This window comes from Saimiri boliviensis, chromosome 20, assembly GCF_048565385.1.
Source record: "Saimiri boliviensis isolate mSaiBol1 chromosome 20, mSaiBol1.pri, whole genome shotgun sequence".
Taxonomy (NCBI): Eukaryota; Metazoa; Chordata; class Mammalia; order Primates; family Cebidae; genus Saimiri; species Saimiri boliviensis.
This window is the reverse complement of record NC_133468.1, coordinates 3,853,450-3,875,576: the sequence shown is the minus strand read 5'-3', so window position 1 is coordinate 3,875,576 and position 22,127 is coordinate 3,853,450. Positions and strand designations below refer to the sequence as shown.

At 46.5% G+C, this 22,127-nt stretch overlaps 1 protein-coding gene across 9 annotated transcripts in view; it reads right to left on the bottom strand.

Moving 5' to 3' along the window:
- ZNF354B (zinc finger protein 354B) overlaps nt 1-9,161 on the bottom strand; it is a 28,098-nt gene extending 18,937 nt beyond the window's left edge. For 2 of the 9 annotated variants that reach the window (XR_012515340.1, XM_010331853.3), the window contains exons 1-3: nt 8,055-8,976; nt 3,439-3,565; nt 2,444-2,539 (exon numbers count right to left, since the gene is read on the bottom strand). Coding sequence is in view for 8 of the 9 variants with exons in the window: in XM_010331853.3 (XP_010330155.2) it covers nt 2,444-2,539; nt 3,439-3,565; nt 8,055-8,582 (751 nt within the window). In the remaining variant the exon portion in view is untranslated. The other 7 variants (XM_010331854.2, XM_003943964.4, XM_074390637.1 and 4 more) reach the window with 7 other exon arrangements.
- Between the last annotated feature and the right edge of the window lie 12,966 nt (nt 9,162-22,127).

Sequence of the window (22,127 nt, the reverse complement as noted above, 5' to 3'; positions counted from 1 at the left end):
AGTCTTAGTCCAGGCAGACAGGAGCCCCACCCGGGGTACAGCAGAGACGCAAACCCGTCAGCACCCTAGGCCGTCTGACTTCCATCTGACAGCAGGAGGAGGAAGGTCACCCCAGCAAGAGGGACCAGCCAGGAACCAGCTCTGACATCCTTCACTTACTCAACAACCTGCTCATGGTTTTCCTGCAGGGATATCCTCCCAAATCTGAAAAGGAACTGACTGACAACAGTATCAGGGGCCCCAGCATCCCTCTGGACAGCCCTCTAGACTCCAATCGTATTTTCAGCCTGTTAAGACTCACATCTCCCTGGAGGGGAGACTCACTCGCCATCAGATGCTCCCCAGGTGAGGGGAAAGGTAACAATTCTTCTTTTCCTCTAAGCTTCCACACCAGATTCAGCCCACACATAATGGCCAGACTGACATCCCCCTTAAATCTTACCTGGTTCCCTGCTGCTTGCATTCTGCTTACTTTGTGGTGGCCTCTGGCAGTTTATTAAATTTTAATTTAATATAAAATTAGTGTATTTCTCTCAAAGGAGAGTAATTCCCCTGTAAAAGGAAAGTTCGAGCTACCATCCTAAGAAAGCCCTCCCTGGAACAGAGGCTATGTGGACCAAGGCTGCCTGCCCTGAAGCTCCTCCTTGGGCCCATGGCATAAGGAGGTGTCAGGGAGCCCTCTGGACCTGACAAGCCCTGCACTGTGGTCATCAGACTCCCCACGTGGGCTGGGGGCTGCAGAACGCAGCCTGGGCCTGCTCTGGGCTCCTTATGGCTCCTCAGAGCCTGTGCTTGGCTCTCGAGCACTAACCAAACCCTGCGACAGGGCCCCTGGCTCTCTCGGCTACCTGTTCGGCCTTCTCCTCGCTGGCTTTACGTCTTTGGACCTTCATGAACACCACTCTTTAGGCCTGAAGCACTTCTTCAGTCCCTGGATCCCAGGCCCTTCCTCAGGGAAGCCTTTGCTGACACCGCCCTGCCTGCTCTGTACTCTCACAGCACCGAGCGTCTTTCCCATGTGGTCCTCACGTGAGTATGCTCACCTTGTTCCCTTGCTACATCGTGCACTCCAGAAGTGCGAGACCTGCGTCTCCTTCTGCCCAATTCTACGCCAGCAGCACTCAGCACAGCTTGCTCCTCACTGATCAAGGGACAGCAAAGCTGTGGTTGAGGGTTCAACCTAGATCCCCCAGAGTCGGAGCCCCCCAGTTCAACATCTCTCAGTCCCCTACTGCCACAATGGCCCCTCCCCGTTTCCTCAGGCTCTGTCACAGATTCCTCCCGCTTACGTGCCTCACAAATGCTGTTTTCTGGATTCAGGCCTCTGGTTGGCCCCCTGACCCAGCCAGGTCCAGGCTTCCAATGCCCCTGTTGTGCTGATGGCTCCTTGACCTCCCTTGAATCTTGGCCCTGGCACTTACACACCTGCCCACCAGCAATCTCCATCTGACTTCCTCTTCCTCATTAACTCACAGCAAGCGCCTTCGTCCAGGCCCTTCCCCCTCTGCCTGCCTCCCTCCATGACTGCAGTCGCTCTGCAAGGCTTCCCACCTCTAGTTTTGCCGCACTTTCAATCACAATTCTCCCAAAGTCACCATCTGTATTAAACTCGAATCACAAAGAAAGCCATGAATATATTCTTTGTGAAAAATCAAAATACTACATGTAAATAACATCCCCTTTTTGTGGAACCGATTCTCAATCTTATTCCGAGTGTAACTAATGTCACCACCAGCTAAGATGTGTCCTCCTAAACATTCTCTCTGGGCTTACACGCACATTACACATACACATAATTTTCATTCACCATAAACGGTGACATCCTAACAATGCTCTGTAACTTGCTGGGAGCTCTATCCATGCCCGTGGGCTCCTGTTTTCAGGGTAGCGATGCTCACCAGAGGAAGGACACACTGCAGGTCCCTTAGCTATTCTTACACTGATGAAGACTCAACTGTTTCTAATTCAGATCGATTTTTCTAAGATACCAAGGACCCTATGATTCCCTGCCCGACTCCTTCAGTGATTTCCAGGGCTCCGTTGGACAGTTTCCACCTCTCAGAACCGTGCCAAAGCACTCAGCACGTGGCCCTTTCCTAGCTTTCTAGGCTCTTTCCTTCCTTACCTCCTCCTTTTCCCAAATACACACCCTGAGCTCGGCCAGAGTGAATTATTCGAAATTCCTTACATACACTGTTTGCTTAATGAATACATGAAAATACAGCCCTCTCCTGAAACAGCAGGAAAGAGTAAGAAAAGAGACTGAGAGATTCACGGTGAAGTGATTACAAGGAAATAAGCAGAAGCTTGTGTCCACAAGCCTGGGCTTCCGCTTCTCCATCACTTTTTGAGTTCTGAGAATCCTCAAGGCAGCTTCCCATCAAGTATTCCAGGCTGTGGCTCTTCTCATTAACCAGACCCTTGTCTGCAGCCACCCGCTTACCTGGAGAGCAGCCGCCAGAACTGTCTTTCTCCACCTTCCAGGGATCTTCTCCTTGCTGCAACAGGGAGATCACTTTTGGTTTGGTAAATGGGAGTCCTGCAGGCAGACCAAAAAAAAAAAAAAAAAGTCTTGGTCTTGTTTTGACACAACAAAGTATGCCTTGATTACTAGAGTACCGTGACTTTTTTACAGAAGGAATGTTGTATGTATGGATGAATTAAAATTTATGAACAGGAATCTACGGAATGATGTATCAAGTAACTTTTTTAAAATGAGAAAACATCATATGATTCCCTTTTGAAGGTGGATTTTACAACATTCACCTGGCTGGAAAAGAGAAGTGGGAAAGGCAACGGTAGGTCAATGAAGGATGAGGTAAGCCCTCTGCTGAGAGATGAGCAAACAAACCACAGAACCATCAAAGCGGAAAAATGTTGCCTGAACTATGAGAGAATTTCTAATGTGAAACTGTATAGTGGGAAGGGAATACTTATCAATACCCACCTGACAATACGTGAAGCAATTCCATACTTATTAGGAGGAAGGTTTTCAATGTTTATTTATAGAGAACTGATTTGTATAATCCTCAAACTGAGCTCAAGTTTTTTGGTGGCCCACAGCTTTTATTCAGGCAAGGAAGTGCTGAGATATCCCAATTTTTTTTTTGAGACGGAGCCTGACTCTGCCCCCCAGGCTGGAGTACAGCAGCACGATCTTGGCTCACTCCAGCATCTGCCTCTCGGGTTCAAGCGATTCTCCTGCCTCAGCCTCCCAAGAAGCTGGGATTACAGGCGCCTGCCACTGTGCCCAGCTGATTTTTGTATTTTTAGTAGAGATGGGGCTTCACTATGTCGATCAGGCTGGTCTCAAACACCTGACCTCGTGATCCACCCACCTCGACCTCCCAAAGTGCTGGGCTTATAGGGTGAGCCATGGTGCCTGGCCTGAGATATCACAATTTTTGAATTCTGTTTCTATAGGGGAAATTTCCTTACCCAGTGAGACCAGGTTCCTATAGTTCTCCAGCATCACATCCCGGTACAAGTTTCTCTGAGAAGGAGCCAGCTTCCTCCACTCATCCCGGGTAAAGAGCACAGCCACATCCTCGAACGTCAGTGACACCTGTAAGGACAAGCCGTTCCAGCTCACCCAGGTCCACCCTCAGAGTGGGGAAGACAGGCCACCCAAGAAACGCTTCTGATACTATTCAAGCTTCTGAAGGTTCCAGGTCACTCGTTTAGTGAACAACTGGCCAGTAACAAAGACATACTGAGCAGCACACAGTGAGACCCAGGCCTTGTCCAGCCACTCTAAGAGATGGGTAGAGGGGTTACGGCTATCGGTGGAAGTGTTAATTACTTTTTCATTGGCAATTTGATAATACATATTTTAAAACTTACAACTGTGTATAATCTTTATTTAACTCCCCAATTACTGTTAGGAACAGTGCACAAAAAATATAAGCACAAGGATACTTATCATGGTGTTAGTAGCTTAGTAGCAAAAAAACTGGAAATAAGCTACGTATTCACTGATACAGGCTAGGTTAAATAACTTACGGCACTACCTGTGTGCTCATTCAAGCTTGAAGATAGAAATGATGAAAATCAGAATAAATCTATTTTACTGAATGCTTTACATGGGACAGATACTATTTTTAGAGTTTTATATTAATCATTAGTATATACTTCATGTAACCTTCACAATTACCCTATGAAGAAGATAGTTATTGTTCCCATTTTAAGAGAAATAAAATCATTGAGAGGCTAAGAAATTTGTCTAAAGTCACACAGCTGTTCAGTGGTATAGCTGGGATTCCAATCCAGGCAGATGTCCTAGGCTCCATTTGAAAGTACTCTAAAACTGCCTCTCAAAATCTACCTCATAGTTAATAAATAAGATAGTCCACACAATGCACTTAAAACCGTAACAGGCTCAGATTAAAGGTTCAAATGTTAATTATCATCACATTAATACAAATACTACACCATCATTAGAGCTGATGGTATAAATTGCTATTTGTTAACATAAAAAGACATCCGTAAAAATGCTAAGCACAAAAAGCAGGTTATATATCACTATTTAGCTTGTCCCCTTCAAAAAAAATTTCTATATACATAGAAAATTACTGAGATATACAATAAACTGAATGAAAGTGATTACCTCCAGATGGTGGGGTTAAGGGTGGTTTTATTTTCTATTGTATATATGAAATACACACAGAGTATACATTCATGTGTTGCATTAACGACGGAGGTACATTCTGAGAAATGCATTGTTAAGCCACTTCCTTATTATGGGATACAAGAGACACATCTGGATGGTACAGCCACCTACATACCCAGGCTATATGGTACAGCCTATTGCTCCTAGGCTGCAAACCTGTACAGCATGTTACCATACTGAATGCTATAGGGAACTGTAAAACAGTGCTAAGAGTCTGTGTATGAAAATATATTTAAACATAGAAAAGGCATGGTAAAACACAGTATAAAAAGTAAGAGATGGTATACCTGTACAGAGCACTTGCCATGAATGGAGCTTGCGGGACTGGAAGTTGCCAGAGTGGTGATGAATGGGAAACTTAGGACGTTACTGTGCATGGCTGTAGACGTTTTAAACATTGTACACTTAGGCTACACTCCATTTATTTTTTAAAAGTTTTCTTTCTTCAACAACAAATTATCCTTAGCTTACTGTAACACTTTTCCTTTACAAACTCTTTAGTTTTTTCAAACTTTGACTTCTTAGTAACACTTATCTTAAATATAAACACATCGTATAGCTGTACATAAATATTTTCTTCCTTTACATCTTTATCCTATAAGCTTTCTCCTATTTTAAAACTTTTATTTTTACTTTTAAAAACTTGTTAAAAACTAGGACATAAATGTGCACATTAGTCTAGGCCTACACAGGGTCAGCATCATCAACACCGCTGTCTTACACCTCTACGTCCTGTCCCGCTGGGAGGTCTTCAGGGGCAATGATACACAGGCAGCTGTCATCTCCTTTGAGAACAAAGCTTTCTTCTGGATACCGCCCCCGACCAAAGAACATGCCTGAGGCTGTTACAGTTAATGTTTAAAAAAATACGAAAAAGGAAGACACTGTAAATTATCGAGAATAGTATAATAAATACATAAACCAGCAACATAGTCGGATATTATCAAGTATCATGAACTATCCATAATTGCATATGTTATACACTTTTATTGAACTGACAGGCTGCACCGTAGGCCTGTTTAGACCAAAATCACCACAAAATAGGAGCAAAGCCTTGCACTACAATGTTATAATGGCCATTAAGTCAATAAAAAAACAAATTCTTCGGTTTTTTTTTTTTGTTTTTTTTGTTTTTCCCCAGACGGCATCTTGCTCTGTTGCCCAAGCTGGAGTAGAATGGCGTGATCTCGGCTCACAGCAACCTCTGCCTCCTGGGTCCCAGTCATTCTCCTGCTTCAGCTTCCCGAGTAACTGGGATTACAGGCACCTGCCACAACACCCAGCTAATTTTTGTATTTTTAGTAGAGACAGGGTTTCACTATGTTGGTCAGGCTGGTCTCAAATTCCTGACCTCAGGTGATCCACCCATCTTGGCCTCCCAAAGTGCTGGGATTACAGGTGTGAGCCACTACACCCAGCTATGTTTTAATCTTAAGCAACTACTGCCACATTTATGGTCTTTCATTGACCAAAACATCATTATGCAATGCACATCTATATAAACATACACATACATATGTGCGTGTATATACACACATATCCATAAACACAAATACAGATATATACCTACATACATACATGTGCAAATGTTTTATTCCCTAAAATTTACACCATGACTCTGCGATATTTTTATGGTGAGCAAGAGTATCAAATTATTTGTACAGTGGGTAAGAGCACAAGAAACGATGTTTCTTTAAGGAAAGAATGCATAATCTGACTGGCAGACTAGAAAATGCATGAAATAATCTGAGCTATGAAAAACTGTGTGGCTGGAAAGGGCCCTGAGAGGAGAACACAAGGTCCAAGGCCCCAGGGCATGTGCTTTGCTAGTGGCAGTGGCAGGATCCTAACTCGGAGTTTTCTAACTGTGAACTCTGTACTTTCTCTGGCCTTAGAATTCCCTTCACTGAATTTTACACAGTACTGACACATGGGCAGCAAGGGCAGACAGGAAGGAGGCCACAGAGATTCACTCAAACGCAGGGACGCAGCAGGTTCTGGTCAGGAGAGCGGCTTGGCTCTGTTGGAAGGGAACAGGAATGCCTTGAAGGACAAAGGGCAGCTCAAATGCATAATGGCTCATTCTGTCCACACCCTCAGATCAAACTCCACTGTGTTCCCTTGGTCTAAAAGATAATGCCACGCTGCAGAAGAGCTCTGGTATCACGTGGCTGGATCTGTCCACGCTCTGAAAGACGCGCCAGAGAAACGACTGGGTGGTCCGAGAGAACTGAGAGCCCGAGACAATTTGAAATGTGCTCAGGTTACTTAACTTTTCGGAGTTTAACAGGTTCCTCACATGTAAAACAAAAATTTTAATTGTTGTGCTATTATGAGAGTGAGAAAACAAATGTAAAGCCCTCAGCCCATTCCCTGGTATGCTAGACAGTCAGTGGACATTATTATTGTTAGACAAAAAATGAATAAAGGATAACATCATCTGGGTCCTAAACACATTGTACAGCAGTTTCTACATATCAACATTATTAATGTATTAACAATGTCACTCAGTGACCAAAACCACCACATACTGAGCAGTAACTATGGGCCTAGCCCTGATCTAAACGCTTTCCATACACTAACTCATGTGAGCCCCTCATCTATGCTGGGAAGTGAACACAGTTGTTATTCCCATTTTAGAGGTGAGAAAACTGAGGCACAGAGAGGTGAAGCCCAAGGCCCACAAACGCGGCCATCTGGCTTGACAGCCCCACTTCCTACCCACCACGTATGCTGCCTCTGTACTACTGATATCCCATGAAACACTTCCTGAGGCTACCTGAGGGGTCTTGTCTCTGTCCTTGGAGTCAAGTGACCTCTCCAACTCTGTTCATTCTTCTCTCACCTAGAAAGGGTGGCCTTCTCATTCCCACTACACAAAAATGAAAAGTCTACATCAGTTTTCAAGAGTGATACAAGCAAAGAATATGATTTACAAAGAGGAAGAAAAAAACCTAAAAACTAGCATTGGAGGATCCTGGGGAAGGGGTGGTGGTATGAGGATTCTCAGGGGTGAAAGGAAAAAGTATTCTTCAAAGGATAGGAAGGGAGACGTGGGTGAGTGAAGGAGGCAGGGACTGTTCCCAAGGGGTGCACATTTGTTCTGTCCCTAGTGATACACAGACTTGTAGCAACTTACCTGTCAAATTAGTCTCACAATGGATTGAGATTAGTGAACAAAGTGCGTTTATTAAGAAAAAAGAACCACTAGACATGGATGGGGAGGGTGGGTGGTTCTCCTTACAGAATCCGCCACTCCTAAGGACCGACCAGTTCCTCCAAGGGAAAAGGGCTTGGGCTCCGTCCTGGCTGAAGATGGCCCTGGGTGAAGAAACTTTTAGTGGGAAAATCCACTCACTGAGATCTGGGGCTGCAACGAGCTCACCTGGGGCCTCGCTGCCCGCTGCCCAGCAGCCATGTCCTCTTCCTGGGCTCCCCCCTGAGGGCGGTGCAGTCTCCAGAAGGCGGATCTGAGAAGAGAAAGGAAGCCAGGAGGAAGCCCCTTCTGCTTGCCAGCCCTGGAACCCTCAGCTCCGAAATCCCACCCCGCGTCCGCAGAGGGAGGCGCCCGGAGCCCGCGGAGGAGCAGCGCCGGGCGCCCGTCCAGGCCCGGGTCTCGTGGGCTCTGGGCCTCCGGACCGGACGCTGGACCCGCGGCGGCGGCAGCAGCCCGCTGCGCCCCCCAGGACCAGGGCCCGCCCCGAGCCGCGGAGGCCCTCGGCGCCAGGTGGCACCGCCAGCACCCACTGCGCCGCTCAGGAGACCGGGGCAGCGCCAGGGCACCTGCCCCGTGTGGGCACCTGCCCCGTGTGGGCACCTGCCCCGTGCGCGCCCCTGCGCGGCGGGCCCGGGACGACCTCCTCCCCCTCAAGCCTTTTCCCACCCGGTTCTCTGCCTCCCGCCACGGAACCATCTGACTGCACAGAAAACGGCTCTGAAGAGGACCGCGTCAGCGGGCCCGAGCAGGGAGGGGCGGCCATCATGGGGACGGATACGGAAACCGGGGCCCGGCTGCGTCCGCCCTGCGCTCGGGGTCCCGGCGCCCCGAGTCCGCGAGGCCCGCACGGCGCGCACAGGGCGGACCCGGGAGGAAACGCCTGGCCCGGCGTCCACGGCGGGCAGCGGCGAGCCCGAACGGAGGCACCGGCGGCGGCGCGGGGGCGGTCCGAGGGGGTCGAGAGTCCAGGGCCCGACCCGGGGGCCGGTGACAGGCGCGGGGTGCCCGCCCGCGCCCACAAAGGCTGTCGGGGCCGCGGCGGCCGCAGGCCGTCCCAACGCTCGGCGCCGCCTCCTCCAGGCCCGGCCCGCCTCTGCCGCTCACCTCCCCGGACTCGGGCGTTCCCGGGACCCGCGCTCCGCAGGCTGGAGGCTTCAAAATGGCCCAACCGGGCTGCAGCCTCACGACCCGGCGGCGTCCGAGCTACCTTAGTCCCCGCGCCGCTCAATCAGCTGCGAACGTGCCGCGGCGCGCTGGGACCATGAGGGGCGGGGCGGCCGCTGCGTCCTCTGGGAAATGGAGTCCACGGGAGGACGCTGGCATTCTGGGAAGTGTAGTTCCACGCGTTTGAGGCGGGGTCCTGGCTAAGCACCCAGACGTCGCGGGAGGACCCCTGTGAGCTGCAGGGCCCCGGGTCCCTGGGTCCTCGAAAGAGAAGGGGAGTTTCCCGGGGACAGTGAGACGACGCTGTGTCCGAAGCCGGAGTTCCACGTGCAAGAGATGAACGTGGACCCTGACCTTATAGCACGCATGAAAATCAACTCAAGATCGATTAAAAACCTACATGTGAGACCAAAGTTTGTTATGAACGATTGAAATAAAAGGGGAAAACGTCAGGACGTGGCACTGATTTCTTGACTATGACACCAAAAGCACAGATAACAAGAGCAAAAACAGACAAATGGGACTACACCACACTTTAAAACTCTGGCTAATCAAAAGAAACAGCGGAGTAAAAAGGCAGTTACGGAATAGAAAACAGCGCTTACCTATCATAGATCTGATTTCCAATATATCCTGGATTTATATGGAACTTTGACAGCTCAGCAACAACGACAAAACCAGATAACCTGATTTTAAAATGGGCAAAGGGCGTGAATAGGCGATTCTCCAATGAAGATACACAAATGAGCAATGAACAATAAGCATATAAAAAGATGCTAAACATCTCTAGGTATAAGAAAAATGTAAACCAAAGCACACTGAACTATCACTGCGCCCCCGTTAGGATGGCCACTATCAAAAGGATGTAAATCGGTACAATCGTCAGAGAAAACAGTATAGAGGCTCCTTAAAAAATTATAACTAGAGCTACGTTCTGATCCGCCAGTTCCACCTCTGGCTGTAGATGCGGAGGAAATGAAACTCGGTGAGACTCCTGCACCCCCATGTTCACTGCAACATTATTCACCATGGCCAAGATACGGAAACAGCAATCATCAATGTCTGTTGATGGATGAACGATAAAACAAATGTGTTTATTACACAATGGAATATTATTCTGTCTGAAAAAAAAATAAGGAAATCCAGGGCCAGGCACAGTGGCTCACACCTGTGATTCTAGCACTTTGGGAACCCAAAGTGGGCAGATCATGAGGTCAGGAGATCAAGACCATCCTTGCCAATGTGGTGAAATCTGGTCTCTACTAAAAATACAGAACAGCCGGATGTGACGGTATGCACCTGTAGTCCTCGTTACTCGGGAGGCAGAGGCAGGAGAATTGTTTGAACCCAGGAGGCAGAGGCTGCAGTGAGCAAAGATTGCACCATTGCACTCCAGCCTGGGTGATGGAGCGAGACTCCGTCTCAAAAAGAAAAAAAAAAAAGGAAATCCTGACACACATGACAATATGGATGAACCTGGAGGACATTAGGCTAAGTGAAATAAACAAGACACAGAAATACAAATGCTGCATGATTTCGCTTCTATGTGGAATCTAAAACAGTCAAAGAAGAAGAAAGGAGCATGGTGATTTCCGTGTGTGTTAAATACTAAGCTTCCCGCCACATGGCACAGCTGTCTGCCTGGATGCGCAGGGATCATTTCCTTACTCTCGCAGCCACACCCATCCTGTTACCATGAACTGCAGGTTTCTTTCCGTGGGTGCTGGCCCAGTGCAAGTTCCCGCTCTCTCTCTCTCTACACTACCACAGGCTGCTCTATACCACTCGACACTACCACAAGCTGCTGCTTCTTTTTTTAGAGAGACGGGGTCTCACTATGTTCCCCAGGCTGGTCTCAAACGCCTGGGCTTAATTGATCCTCCCGCCTTGGCCTGCCAGAGTACTGGGATAACAGGTGTGAGCCACCATACCTGGCACACACACACAAAAAAAAATTAACAAAAATGAGATGTTTTATTGTCTTCTCTTTACACGTAGACTGAAAGCCCGAATCCTTGTGGGACCTAAATCATATGGCTTTTGACTCCTTTCCCAATATCTACTGTTTTTCTACTGCACTCTGCTTCTCAGCACGAAAACAGCCAAATGTGTTGCCGTCTTCCATAAAAATCTCTCCTCCCATTGGGTGCGGTGGCTCATGCCTGTAATCCCGGCACTTTGGGAGGCTGAGGCAGGTGGACGACTTGAGGCCACGGGTTCAAGACTAGCCTGGCCAACGTGGTGAAACCCCATCTCTACTAAACATAGAAAATTAGCCAGGCGTGGTGGGACATGCCTGTAATCCCAGCTACTTGGGAGGTTGAGGCAGGAGAATTGCTTGAACCCAGGAGGCAGAGGTTGCAGTGAGCTGAGATCATGCCATTGCACTCCAGCCTGGGCAACAAAAGCGAAACTCCATCTCAAATTAAAAAAAAAACAAAATTCTTCCTCATAAATGATTACCCATCTGGGAAAATGGGTAGATTCCTTCTTACTTTTGCCAGATTTCCAAACAAACCAAAGGCAATTAAAAATGAATATATATATATATATATATATATATATATATATATATACGAATACATAATTAAAATGATGAAAAACCTCAAGAAATATTTCTATAATCTTGGATTGAAGAATACCCTTTTTAAAAATAGGACATATGGCTAGGCACAGTGGGTCACACCTGTAGTCCCAGCACTTAGGGAGGCCAAGGTGGACGGATCACCTGAGGTCAGGAGTTCCAGACCAACCTGGCCAACATAGTGAAACCCCATCTGTACTAAAAATAAAAATAAAAAAAATTATCCAGGGTGACAGCACATGCCTGTAATCCCAGCTACTGTGGAGGCTGAGGCAGGACAATCACTTTAACCCAGGAGGCAGAGATTGTAGTGAGTCAAGATGATGCCACTGCACTCCAGCCTCGTGACACAGTGAGACTCTGTCTCAAAAAAAAAAGAAAGAAAGAAAAAGAAAAAAGTAGGTCATAAAACTCAAAAGTCAATCAGGTAAGGTGACTCATGCCTATAATCCCAGCACTTTGGGAGGCTGAGGTGGGACAACTGCTAGAGACCAGCTTGGGCAACATAGTGAGATCTTGTCTCTATATAAAAAAAAAAAAAAAGAAGAAAGAAAATTAGCTGGGCATGATGGTCCCAACTACTTGGGAGGCTGAGACAGGAGGGTTACTTGAGCCTGGGAGGAGGAGATTGCAGTGAGCCAAGATTGCACCACTGAACTCCAGCCACCTGGGTGACACAGCAAGACTGTCTCAAAAAATATATATCTCTCTCTTTTTTGGGGGATATATATATATACCAACCCTCAAAAGCTGACAGCCAACAACGATATTAAAAAATTAAAAACTCTGCCTCAGTAAAACATATCTCCAGGCCACATTCCGACAACGTGGGCTGCCACCCCTGCTGGAGCCTCCACCTGCAGCATCTCAATACATTTTGCTGATTTTAAGACAGCCATAAGGCGGTCCCTGAAACATGCCACAGGACAATTCGAAAAAAGCTGGAATTGGGAGTTTTGCTCATTCCAATATTGGGAGGTGGCAAGAGATCACAGCAGTCTAGACCCAGTGAATTTTTGAAACTGAGTCATCAGGGGGAAAAAGAGATATAGATATCACGTAGCTATCTTGTAGTTCTAAATTTGGATTGGAAGCAGTATGAATTGATAACGTATTTTATCATATACGTTGTGTGTGTGTATGCATGTATGCATGTGTTTGCATACATACAAAGACCCCCCCCCCCCCGACATGGGCCAGGCACAGTGGCTCCCACCTGTGATCCCAGCACTTTGGGAGATCCAGGTGGGTGGCTCGCCTGAGGTTGGGAGTTCGAGACCAGCCTGACCAACATGGAGAAACCCTGCTAACAATAGAAAATTAGCTGGGCATGATAGTGCATGCCTGTAATTCCAGCTACTTGGGAGGGAGGCTGAGGCAGGAGAATTGCTTGACCCAGGAGGTGGAGGTTTCGGTGAGCTGAGATTGTGCCATTGCACTCCAGCCTGGGCAACAAGAGTGAAACTCCTTTGAGAAGGAAGGAGGGAGGGCCGGCAGGCAGGCAGGCAGGCCCCCCGACACACACACACCATTCAGAAAGAATCACCTCCTTGGGAGTGAATAGTCTTATCACCTCTGCGGCCGGGCTGCTGCCTTCCCATCATAAGCCTGCCTTTGCTCACGCCAACTTTCCTCCTGTCTTACAGCTACAGTGGTCTTCCTGCGAGTCTGTTTCCCTTTCCCTGGCAGTGAAATGCTAGAGTTCCTCAACATTAAGTCCCAGCTTCCTTCTTCCCCTCATTAAGTCTGAGCCCTCTCCCCAGGACCCTCTACCTCAGCTGTTGTTTTGATTACCGTATATTCCCCAGCATTTCCAAAATGTGCTTTGAGTTCCGATAACGCAAACCCAACAAGTTACTTGATATCTCCACTTGAATACATAGGTCAACCAAAGACAGCTTGATTTAATTCATTCAAAACCAAAGTTAGGCCAGGCATGGTGGCTCCCGCCTGTAATCCCAGCCATTTGGGAGGTGAAGGAGCCCAGGACTTTGAAGCAGCCTAGGAAACTTAGTGAGACCATGTCTGTAGAAAAAATAAATTATCTGGGTGTGGCGACACATGCCTGTCACCCACCTGCTCAGGAGGCTGAGGTGGAAGGATGGCTTGAACCCAGGAGGTTGAGGCTGCGGTGAGCCACGATCATGCCATTGCACTCCAGCCGAGGCAACAGAGTGAGATCCTGTCTCAAAAAAAAAAAAAAAAAAAAAAAAATTGTACTTCTGTTCTGGGGAAAACAGACATACATTTCCCTATTCTTTTCACTAAACACACTAACAGGCTTCATCACTGAAGAGTAGAGAGCAGCAGTGCTATGGCTGTGGCACTCAGTCAGACTCCAGTGACAAGACTGTGGTGAGTTCCCTGTGTCTCTGTTTACCTCCTAGATCCTAGTCTTGGAACCTGGTAAACTGGCAACTCAGAAATGCAAATGGGCATACAAATACCCCCCCACCCAAAAGTCTCCTCTCTCTAGCCAGAAGACCAAGGAAAGGCACAGGTTCTCATGAGAGTACGCAGTGACTGCCGAACTCCAGCCAGAACCACAGAAAAAGTATGTCCACATCCCCACTCTGCCAACAGAAATGGAAGAAGGCCCTCAACTTTCATCTCTGCCAGGAAGAAATGAGGGCGAATGCATGGCTGCCCTTTTCCTCTTGAGTTTTCTAAATTGTGTTTGATAGTGGAGGCAGAAATTGTAATTGTCCAATATGGTTCTAAATACACGTAGAGGGGCCAGGCACAGTGGCCCATGTCTGTAATCCCAGTACTTTGAGAGGCCAAGGCAGACAGATCACTTGAGGTCAGGAGTTCAAGACCAGCCTGACCAACATGGTGAAACCTTGTTTCTACTAAAAATACAAAAATTAGCCAGGTGTGGTGGTGGGCACTGTAATCGCAGCTACTCGGGAGATTGAGGCAGGAGAATCACTTGACCCAGGGAGTTGGAGGTTGCAGTGAGCCGAGATCACAGCACAGCACTCTAGCCTGGACGACAGAGCCGAACTCCATCTCAAAATAAATGAATAAATAAATAAATACGTGTAACGGAAACATTTTTAACAATTATATTACAATTGGGGAGGGTAAATACACGCTGAAGGAAGGCCAAACATTAAAATATTCCTTTCCAAAACAATGAGGATTGTTGAGCGGCAGAAGTTTAAAACCCAGGGAGACGCTCCGCCCTCCCCTCTGCTTGCTGGACCAGAGACGACAATTTACAAGGACGTAGGTCTTTCTGGCCCCTTTACAGCACTTGCTTGTCAGCTCAGACAGTGGCACCACAGGATTTAAGAGCAGACTTTACTCTTCCATTAACTTAGTTTCCCACGTTTGCCCAGCTTTCGGAAGCCGGAAGCTGCTCTGTGCTTGGTCTTGTCACTGTAGGATTTATGGCTATTTGTTAAAATACTGTTTAAGCAAGTCCCTAAGCCACTGCCCTGAGAGAGACACTGAAATTGAGGCCTCTCCCACCTGATAGGTACAACACGCATCAATAAACTGCTGGCTTTTCTCTTGTTAATCTGACTTGTAATTTCAGGAGAGTGTCTCAACTAAGAATTTTGAAAAGTTAAAAAAATAAATCTTTTTTTTTTTTTTGAGACGGAGTTTCGCTCTCGTTACCCAGGCTGGAGTGCAATGGCGCGATCTCGGCTCCTGGGTTCAGGCAATTCTCCTGCCTCAGCCTCCTGAGTAGCTGGGATTACAGGCACGCGCCACCATGCCCAGCTAATTTTTTGTATTTTTAATAGAGATGGGGTTTCACCATGTTGACCAGGGTGGTCTCGATCTCTTGACCTTGTGATCCACCTGCCTCAGCCTCCCAAAGTGCTGAGATTAGAGGCTTGAGCCACCGCGCCTGGCCAAAAAAAGAATTCTATTTTCTTCCCTACATAACAGGAAGGTGGGTTTTACAAATTTGCTCAACCTGGTAAAATGATGACACCAATAGACCATTATGTAAGTGGTATGTATAATGTAATGATAATACCTAGAGCAACCACTGAAGAAGCTATGGAAAGACACAGACTCAAAAACACTATAAATGAATCAAAGTGGAATTCCCAAACATGTTCAGCTAATCCACAGGAAGGTAGCAAAAAGGAAACAAGAGTAACAGAAAACAAACAAAGGGAACATTAAAAATAAAATAGCACTCTGGGATGGCGCAACGTGGTGGCTCATGCCTGTAAAATCCCAGCACTCTGGGAGGCCGAGGCGGCAAATCACTGGAAGTCAGGAGTTCGAGACCAGCCTGGTCAACATTTTGAAACTCTGTCTTTATTAAAAATACAAAAATTAGCTGGGTGTGGTGGCGGTCATCTGTAATCCCAGCTACTTTGGGAGGCTGAGGCAGGAGAATTGCTTGAACCTGGGAGGTGGGTGTGGCTGTGAGCTGAGATTGCGCCGTTGCACTCCAGCCTGGGCATCACAGCGAGACTCCATCTCAAAAAAATAAAAATAAAAATACATAACACTCTGGGTTCTGGTCTGGTATGTAAGAAGCTTGGAATCTCCATTCCTGAAAGATAGATCGAGATCAACAACTCTACTACAATAGATTTGTAGGAGATGTGAGGACACAGGGCCACTCACTGCCCTCTACAGATTGAGGAGAGGACAGGTGAATACAGAGCCACAATTTACCGGAACAGAAACGTAGGAGCTGAAACCTTCTGGGGAACCTGGGCCAGGCAGGGAAACCCGAACTGTAATTGACCTGCTGGAGGCTCAGTGTGGACAAGTCTGAGATGAAAACTCCAGGGGGACCCAGCACTTTGAGAGGCTAAGGTGAGCAGATCACCTGAGGTCAGGAGTTCAAGACCAGCCTGGCCCAAGATGGTGAATCCCCGTCTCTACTAAAAGTACAAAAATTAGCCGAGTGTGGTGGCACATTCCCATAATTCCATCTTCAAGGGAGGCTGAGGCAGGAGAATTGTTTGAACCTGGGATTTGGAGGTTGCAGTGAGCCGAGATTGCACCACTGCACTCCGGCCTGGCTGACAGCAAACTCTGTCTAAAAGAAAAAAGACACTCTTACACAGTTGGTGGGAGTGTAAATAAGTTCAACCATTGTGGAAGACAGTGTGGCAATTTCTCAAGGATCTAGAAATAGAAATTCCATTTGACCCAGCAATCCCACTATTGGGTATATACCCAAAGAACTATAAACTTTTAAACTTGGAAACTCACTATCACACTTCTACATAATCCCTGGGTCAATAGGAGGTCTTAAGGGAAATCAAAATGCATGGAAGGAATGGAGATAAATTGTTCTACTATAAAGACACATGCACACATATGTTCATTGCAGCCCTGTGTACAACAGCAAAGATGTGGAACCAACCCAAATACCCATCAATGATAAACTGGACAAAGAAAATGTGGCACATATACACCATGGAATACTACGTAGCCATAAAAAAAAAAAAAGAAAAAAAGGATAAAGAAAACCTGGATGTCTACCACTACTAACTGGAAGGGGTTAATGTCAGCGCATATGACCATTTTTGGAAGTTTCTAGAGCTCTCTGGGGCACTCTGGGATATGAAGTCGGTGCTGAGGACCAGCTGACACCCTGTGCCTCTGGGTCCCAGGATAAATTTCTGGAGGTGTTTCTCAGGTATTCTAGAAATGCTGATATGTTCTCATCAGTGGAACCTCTCCCTTAGCTTACTCCCATTAAAAGGGGCTTTGCTAATTTCTTTCATTGCTCTCAACACCATGTTCTGGGCGTGTTCTAAATATTCCCTTTCTGTTCTGACATTGGGTCCCCACTGGAGACGGACTGCACTGCTGTTCACCAGACCGGGATGTCTCTCAGCCTCCCAGAGCCGGAGGCAGACATTGCTGTTTGCCCAGCCACCTACAATCCAGGAAGAGAGGCCTCAACAGACACCAGTTCTGATGGCGCCTGGGTCTTGGACTTCCAGCTTCCAGAACGGTGAGAAAATGAATTTCTGTTATTTAAGCCACCAGTTACGGTATTTTGTTATGGCATCCCAAGCCCTTCCCCCCCACCACACATATGTTTCCTTTTATATATATAAATAGAGAGAGAAATTTGGCCAGGCATCATGGCTGACACTTGTAATCCCAGTTCTATGGGACGCAGAGGCAGGTGGATCACATGAGGTCAGGAGTATGAGACCAGCCTGGCTAACACAGTAACACCCCATCTCTACTAAAAATACGAAGACTACCCGCTGTGGCGCTGGGTGCTTGTAATCCCAGCTACTTGGGAGGCTGAGGCAGGAGAATCGCTTGAACCTGGGAGGCCGAGGTTGCGGTGAGCTGAGATGTTGCCACTGCACTCCAGCCTGGACAACAGAGCAAGACTCCAACTCAAAAACGAAAAAATAAATAAAGGGAGAAATTTATATAAATTTCTCGTTATTTTATACTATTTATATGTATGTATAAGTTATATATAAATATGACATATTTATAAAGCAGTCTATATATTTAATATATTAATATGTTGAATATATATTTTATATACATTACATATACACACGTATGGAAAGGCGTTTATCTGTTTCTTTGCTGTCTGACACTTCCCCGCTTATTCCCAGTTGTTTCAGTCTTTGTCTCTGGTTCCTGGAGACAGATTCTATGTCCTTGGAATTTCTTGGGTGATAGGCGCGTCTGTTACTCGCGGTGGCCCCCCAGGGTTACACCTGAGTTACACCATGCCAACCAGATGGCTTGGCAAGGGGTCACCCACACCAGATGACCAACCATGATTTGAAGGTTGCGACTTCGAGTCACTTGGTGTCAGCCCAAGTCCCAGAAAGAAACTGGAGGCCTGAAGATGGACTCAGCTGCCTGGCCAGTGACTGAATCAACCTGGCCACTGTAATAAAAGCCCTGGACGTGGAAGCCCAGGGGAGCTTCCCTGGCTGGTGACACACATCCGTGTGCTGAGAGGATGGGGCGTCCTGAGGACACAGAGAAGGCGTCTTTGACACCCTCCCAGAGGGTGCGCTTTGTGTCTCTGCTTTTGGCTGGTCTTAACTTTTGTCAGTGTTTTTCTTATATAAAGCTGTAATGAAAGTATCAGACCAGGCACAGTGACCCACGACTGTAATCCCAGCCATTTGCAAAACCGAGGCAGGCGGATCATTTGAGGTCAGGAGTTCAAGATCAGCCTGGCCAACATGGTAAAGCCCTGTCTCTACTAAAAATATAAAAATTAGCCGACCTGTGATGGCCCACACCTGTAAGCCCAGGTTTTAGGGAGTCTGAGGCAGGAGCATCACCTGAACCTGGGAGACAAAGGTTACGGTCCACCGAGAAGAAACCACTACATTTCAGCCTGGGTGACAGCGTGAGACTACATCACACACACACACACACACACACACAAAAGAAAGTATGCTTTTCTGAATTCTGCAAGTTGTTATAGAGAATTATGAAACCTGAGGGCGCCGTGGGAGTCTCCAAAGTTGTAGACAGTTGGTGAGAAGTACGTGTGGTCTGAGGACACCCAAGTTTGCAGCTTGTGTCTAAAGTGAGGGCAGCCTAGTGGGGGCTTGTGGCCTTAACCTATGGCATTTGCTGAAACATCAGAAAATTGACATCAGAATTGGGTCACACAGGCCAGGTGTGGTGGCTCACACCTGTAATCCCAGCACTTTGGGAAGCTGAGGCAGGCGGATCACGAGGTCAGGAGTTTGAGACCATGGTGAAACCTCGTCTCTACTAAAAATACAATTACCCAGGTGTGGTGGTGTGTGCCTATGGTCCCAGCTACTCAGGAAGCTGAGGCAGAAGAATCACTAGGACCTGGGTGGTGGAGGTTGCAGTGAGCCAAGATGCTGCCACTGCACTGTAGCCTGGGCAACAGAGCGAGACTCTGTCTCAAAAAAAAGAAACCAAAAAACAAAACAAAACAGAAACTCTGGCTTGGGATCGGCCTTCCGTTGTGGTTTTTTTTTTTTCTTTTTAAAAAATAGATGTAGATGCCATGTTGCCCAGGCTGGTCTCAACTCCTGGCCTCAAGTGATTGTCCCCCCATGACCTCTAAAAGTGCTGGGATTAGAGGTGTGAGCACTGCACTCAGCCTTATGTTTTTATCTACATAAGGAATAATATAAGATTATCTTCCAGAGCTAATATATATGTCCAAATAACCCCAACCCCATTAATGAAAAATGTCACTTGACAGCAAATAAGCAATCCAGACCAATCTGATTGCACTCACTGTGAAGGCAAGAAAACTTCATGTTTATTATGTTTCCCAAGAGATGCAGTGCACTGTTCCCTTGAAAACACATGGCTTGTGGCCCCCTCCAAAACACACATCCTCTTCAAAGTAACTTACAAACATGTCAATACAAGGCAAAAATTACATCTGAATTCTCGCATTTCAAAAACATGGACTAAACATCAAATACAAATTTATTTTTACAAGAATTTAGGGAAACTACCATGTAGCTATAAAGGTAATAGATAAGTAAGCATCATAGATAAAAAGAGGGCTCGCTTAAGGAGCACATAATAATGGATACAAAGATTTAAAGACCAAAGATTTAAGATGAAGAGAATCCTTTCTTAAAAGGAAAAACAATATTATACTTATGTGTATATAGTAGTTATAACAGCTGTCACACAACTTCATAGGAACAGCATCTATTCAAAACTACCAGGATTTCCAAACTATTAAAATAAATGTAGTAATGATTCTATGCCCATCTTTTCCAAAATAAACCAATAAGTGTATAGTATATATTAGACATATTAGTATATTTGTAGGATGTGTAAAAAATCACAACTGAATTCTCAGAATTCACTAACAAACACTAAACAGCAAATAAAAATTTCTTTCAGAAGAATTTAGGGGAACCATCACATAGCTATAAATACAACAGATTATTATGTAAGTATCATAGATAAAAAGAGTGCTCGATTCAGGAGCACATATCATAATAGATAAAACAATTTAAAGATAATAAAAGATGTAGGATAAAACAAATTATTTCTTAAAAATGAAAAGAAAATTAAATATATATATATATATATATATATATATATATATATATATATATATAACAGCTATAGCTCTCATCCAAAACTCCACAGGAACGGCATGTTTTCAAAAGTACAGCAGTTTCCAAACTATTTGAAGTAAACATATTAATAATTTGATGGCCAAAAAACCACAAACATGCATAGCATGCATGAAGCTATCTGTTACAATCCTACGGCACTCATATTTCACAAATAATTCTGTGCCAATCTGAGCGCCTGCACTGTGCCTTCAAATGCTCCTGGACTATGGCATCCAAGCCCGTAGGAAACAAGACCTCCAGGTTCCTCCCAGAGAGGCTGGAATTCAGCAACATAAAAAGGGACGTGGCGCAGCAGGAAGGGGTGGAACCAGAAGCACCCCTGGTTTCTCACTGTCCTCCACGGACTCCTAGAAGTACCGTCTCCCCGCCCCTCCACCCCTAGGAGGGCAGCGTGATCACTCTATTGCGCTCTTTCTAGAACAGTCCAGGTTCTTCTAGATGATCTGCACAAATGGCTGCTCTCCTCCTTCCTGGTGTCTGTCTGCCATTAGCATGGGAATAAAATCCACATCTCCCCTGGGCCCGGTGTTCTGGAAGTGAGAGAGAGGATGTCAGGCTTCAGGGAGGCAGTTCCCTAGGAAGGTCATTCACATCCCACATCTATTCTACCTAGAGTTCAGAGCAAGTGCTCAATCCAGTTTCATCTCCTGCCCTTCATTCTCTAGCCTGCTTCTGAGCTGTGGTGTTCAATTGTGATTTGGTGACCCTGACTCCAAAACTCACTTAATACACCCAAGGCCATCCCCAGTGATCTGCCTCCTAGCCAGGACTTGGTGTGGGTCTGCCCAGGGATACAGCACCCTCAGACAATGTGGCTTTAGACTTCATCACATGTGGGGCCTTTCGTGTCACTTAAGATCTAAACTGGTAACCACACTAGATACATTTCTAATGCGACACATCACGAACCATGAGTCCCAGAGCCTAATCCATAATCCTACTTCCTAATGTTTAAGTCTCATGCCGAGTCCTCAACGTGGTTAGCTGCACAAGATGTAAACCAAATCTTCACTGAATCCTCCACCCAAATAGGTAATCCAAGTGCGTCAATCCTAGAGAACCTTCCGGAACGCAGTATTTATGATGAATTTTGAGACAGGGTCTCACTGTATAGACCAGGCTGCAGTACAGTGGCAGGATCGGGGCTCCCTGACACTCCAGTGTCCCAGGCTCCAGCGATCCTCCCTCCTCAGCCTCCGGAGTAGTTGGGAATAGAGATGCCTCCTACCTTGCCCAGCTAATTTGTGTATTTATGTGGAGAGGGAATCTCACCATGTTGCCCGGGCTTGAAGCCGGGTCAAGCAATTGGCTTCCTTGAATTTCCTAAATAGACTCAATACCCTGCCTTGACCCCGGGGGACGCAGACATACCTTCCCTCAGGCCGATGACCTCAGGCCTCCACGGTCCCTGGAGCT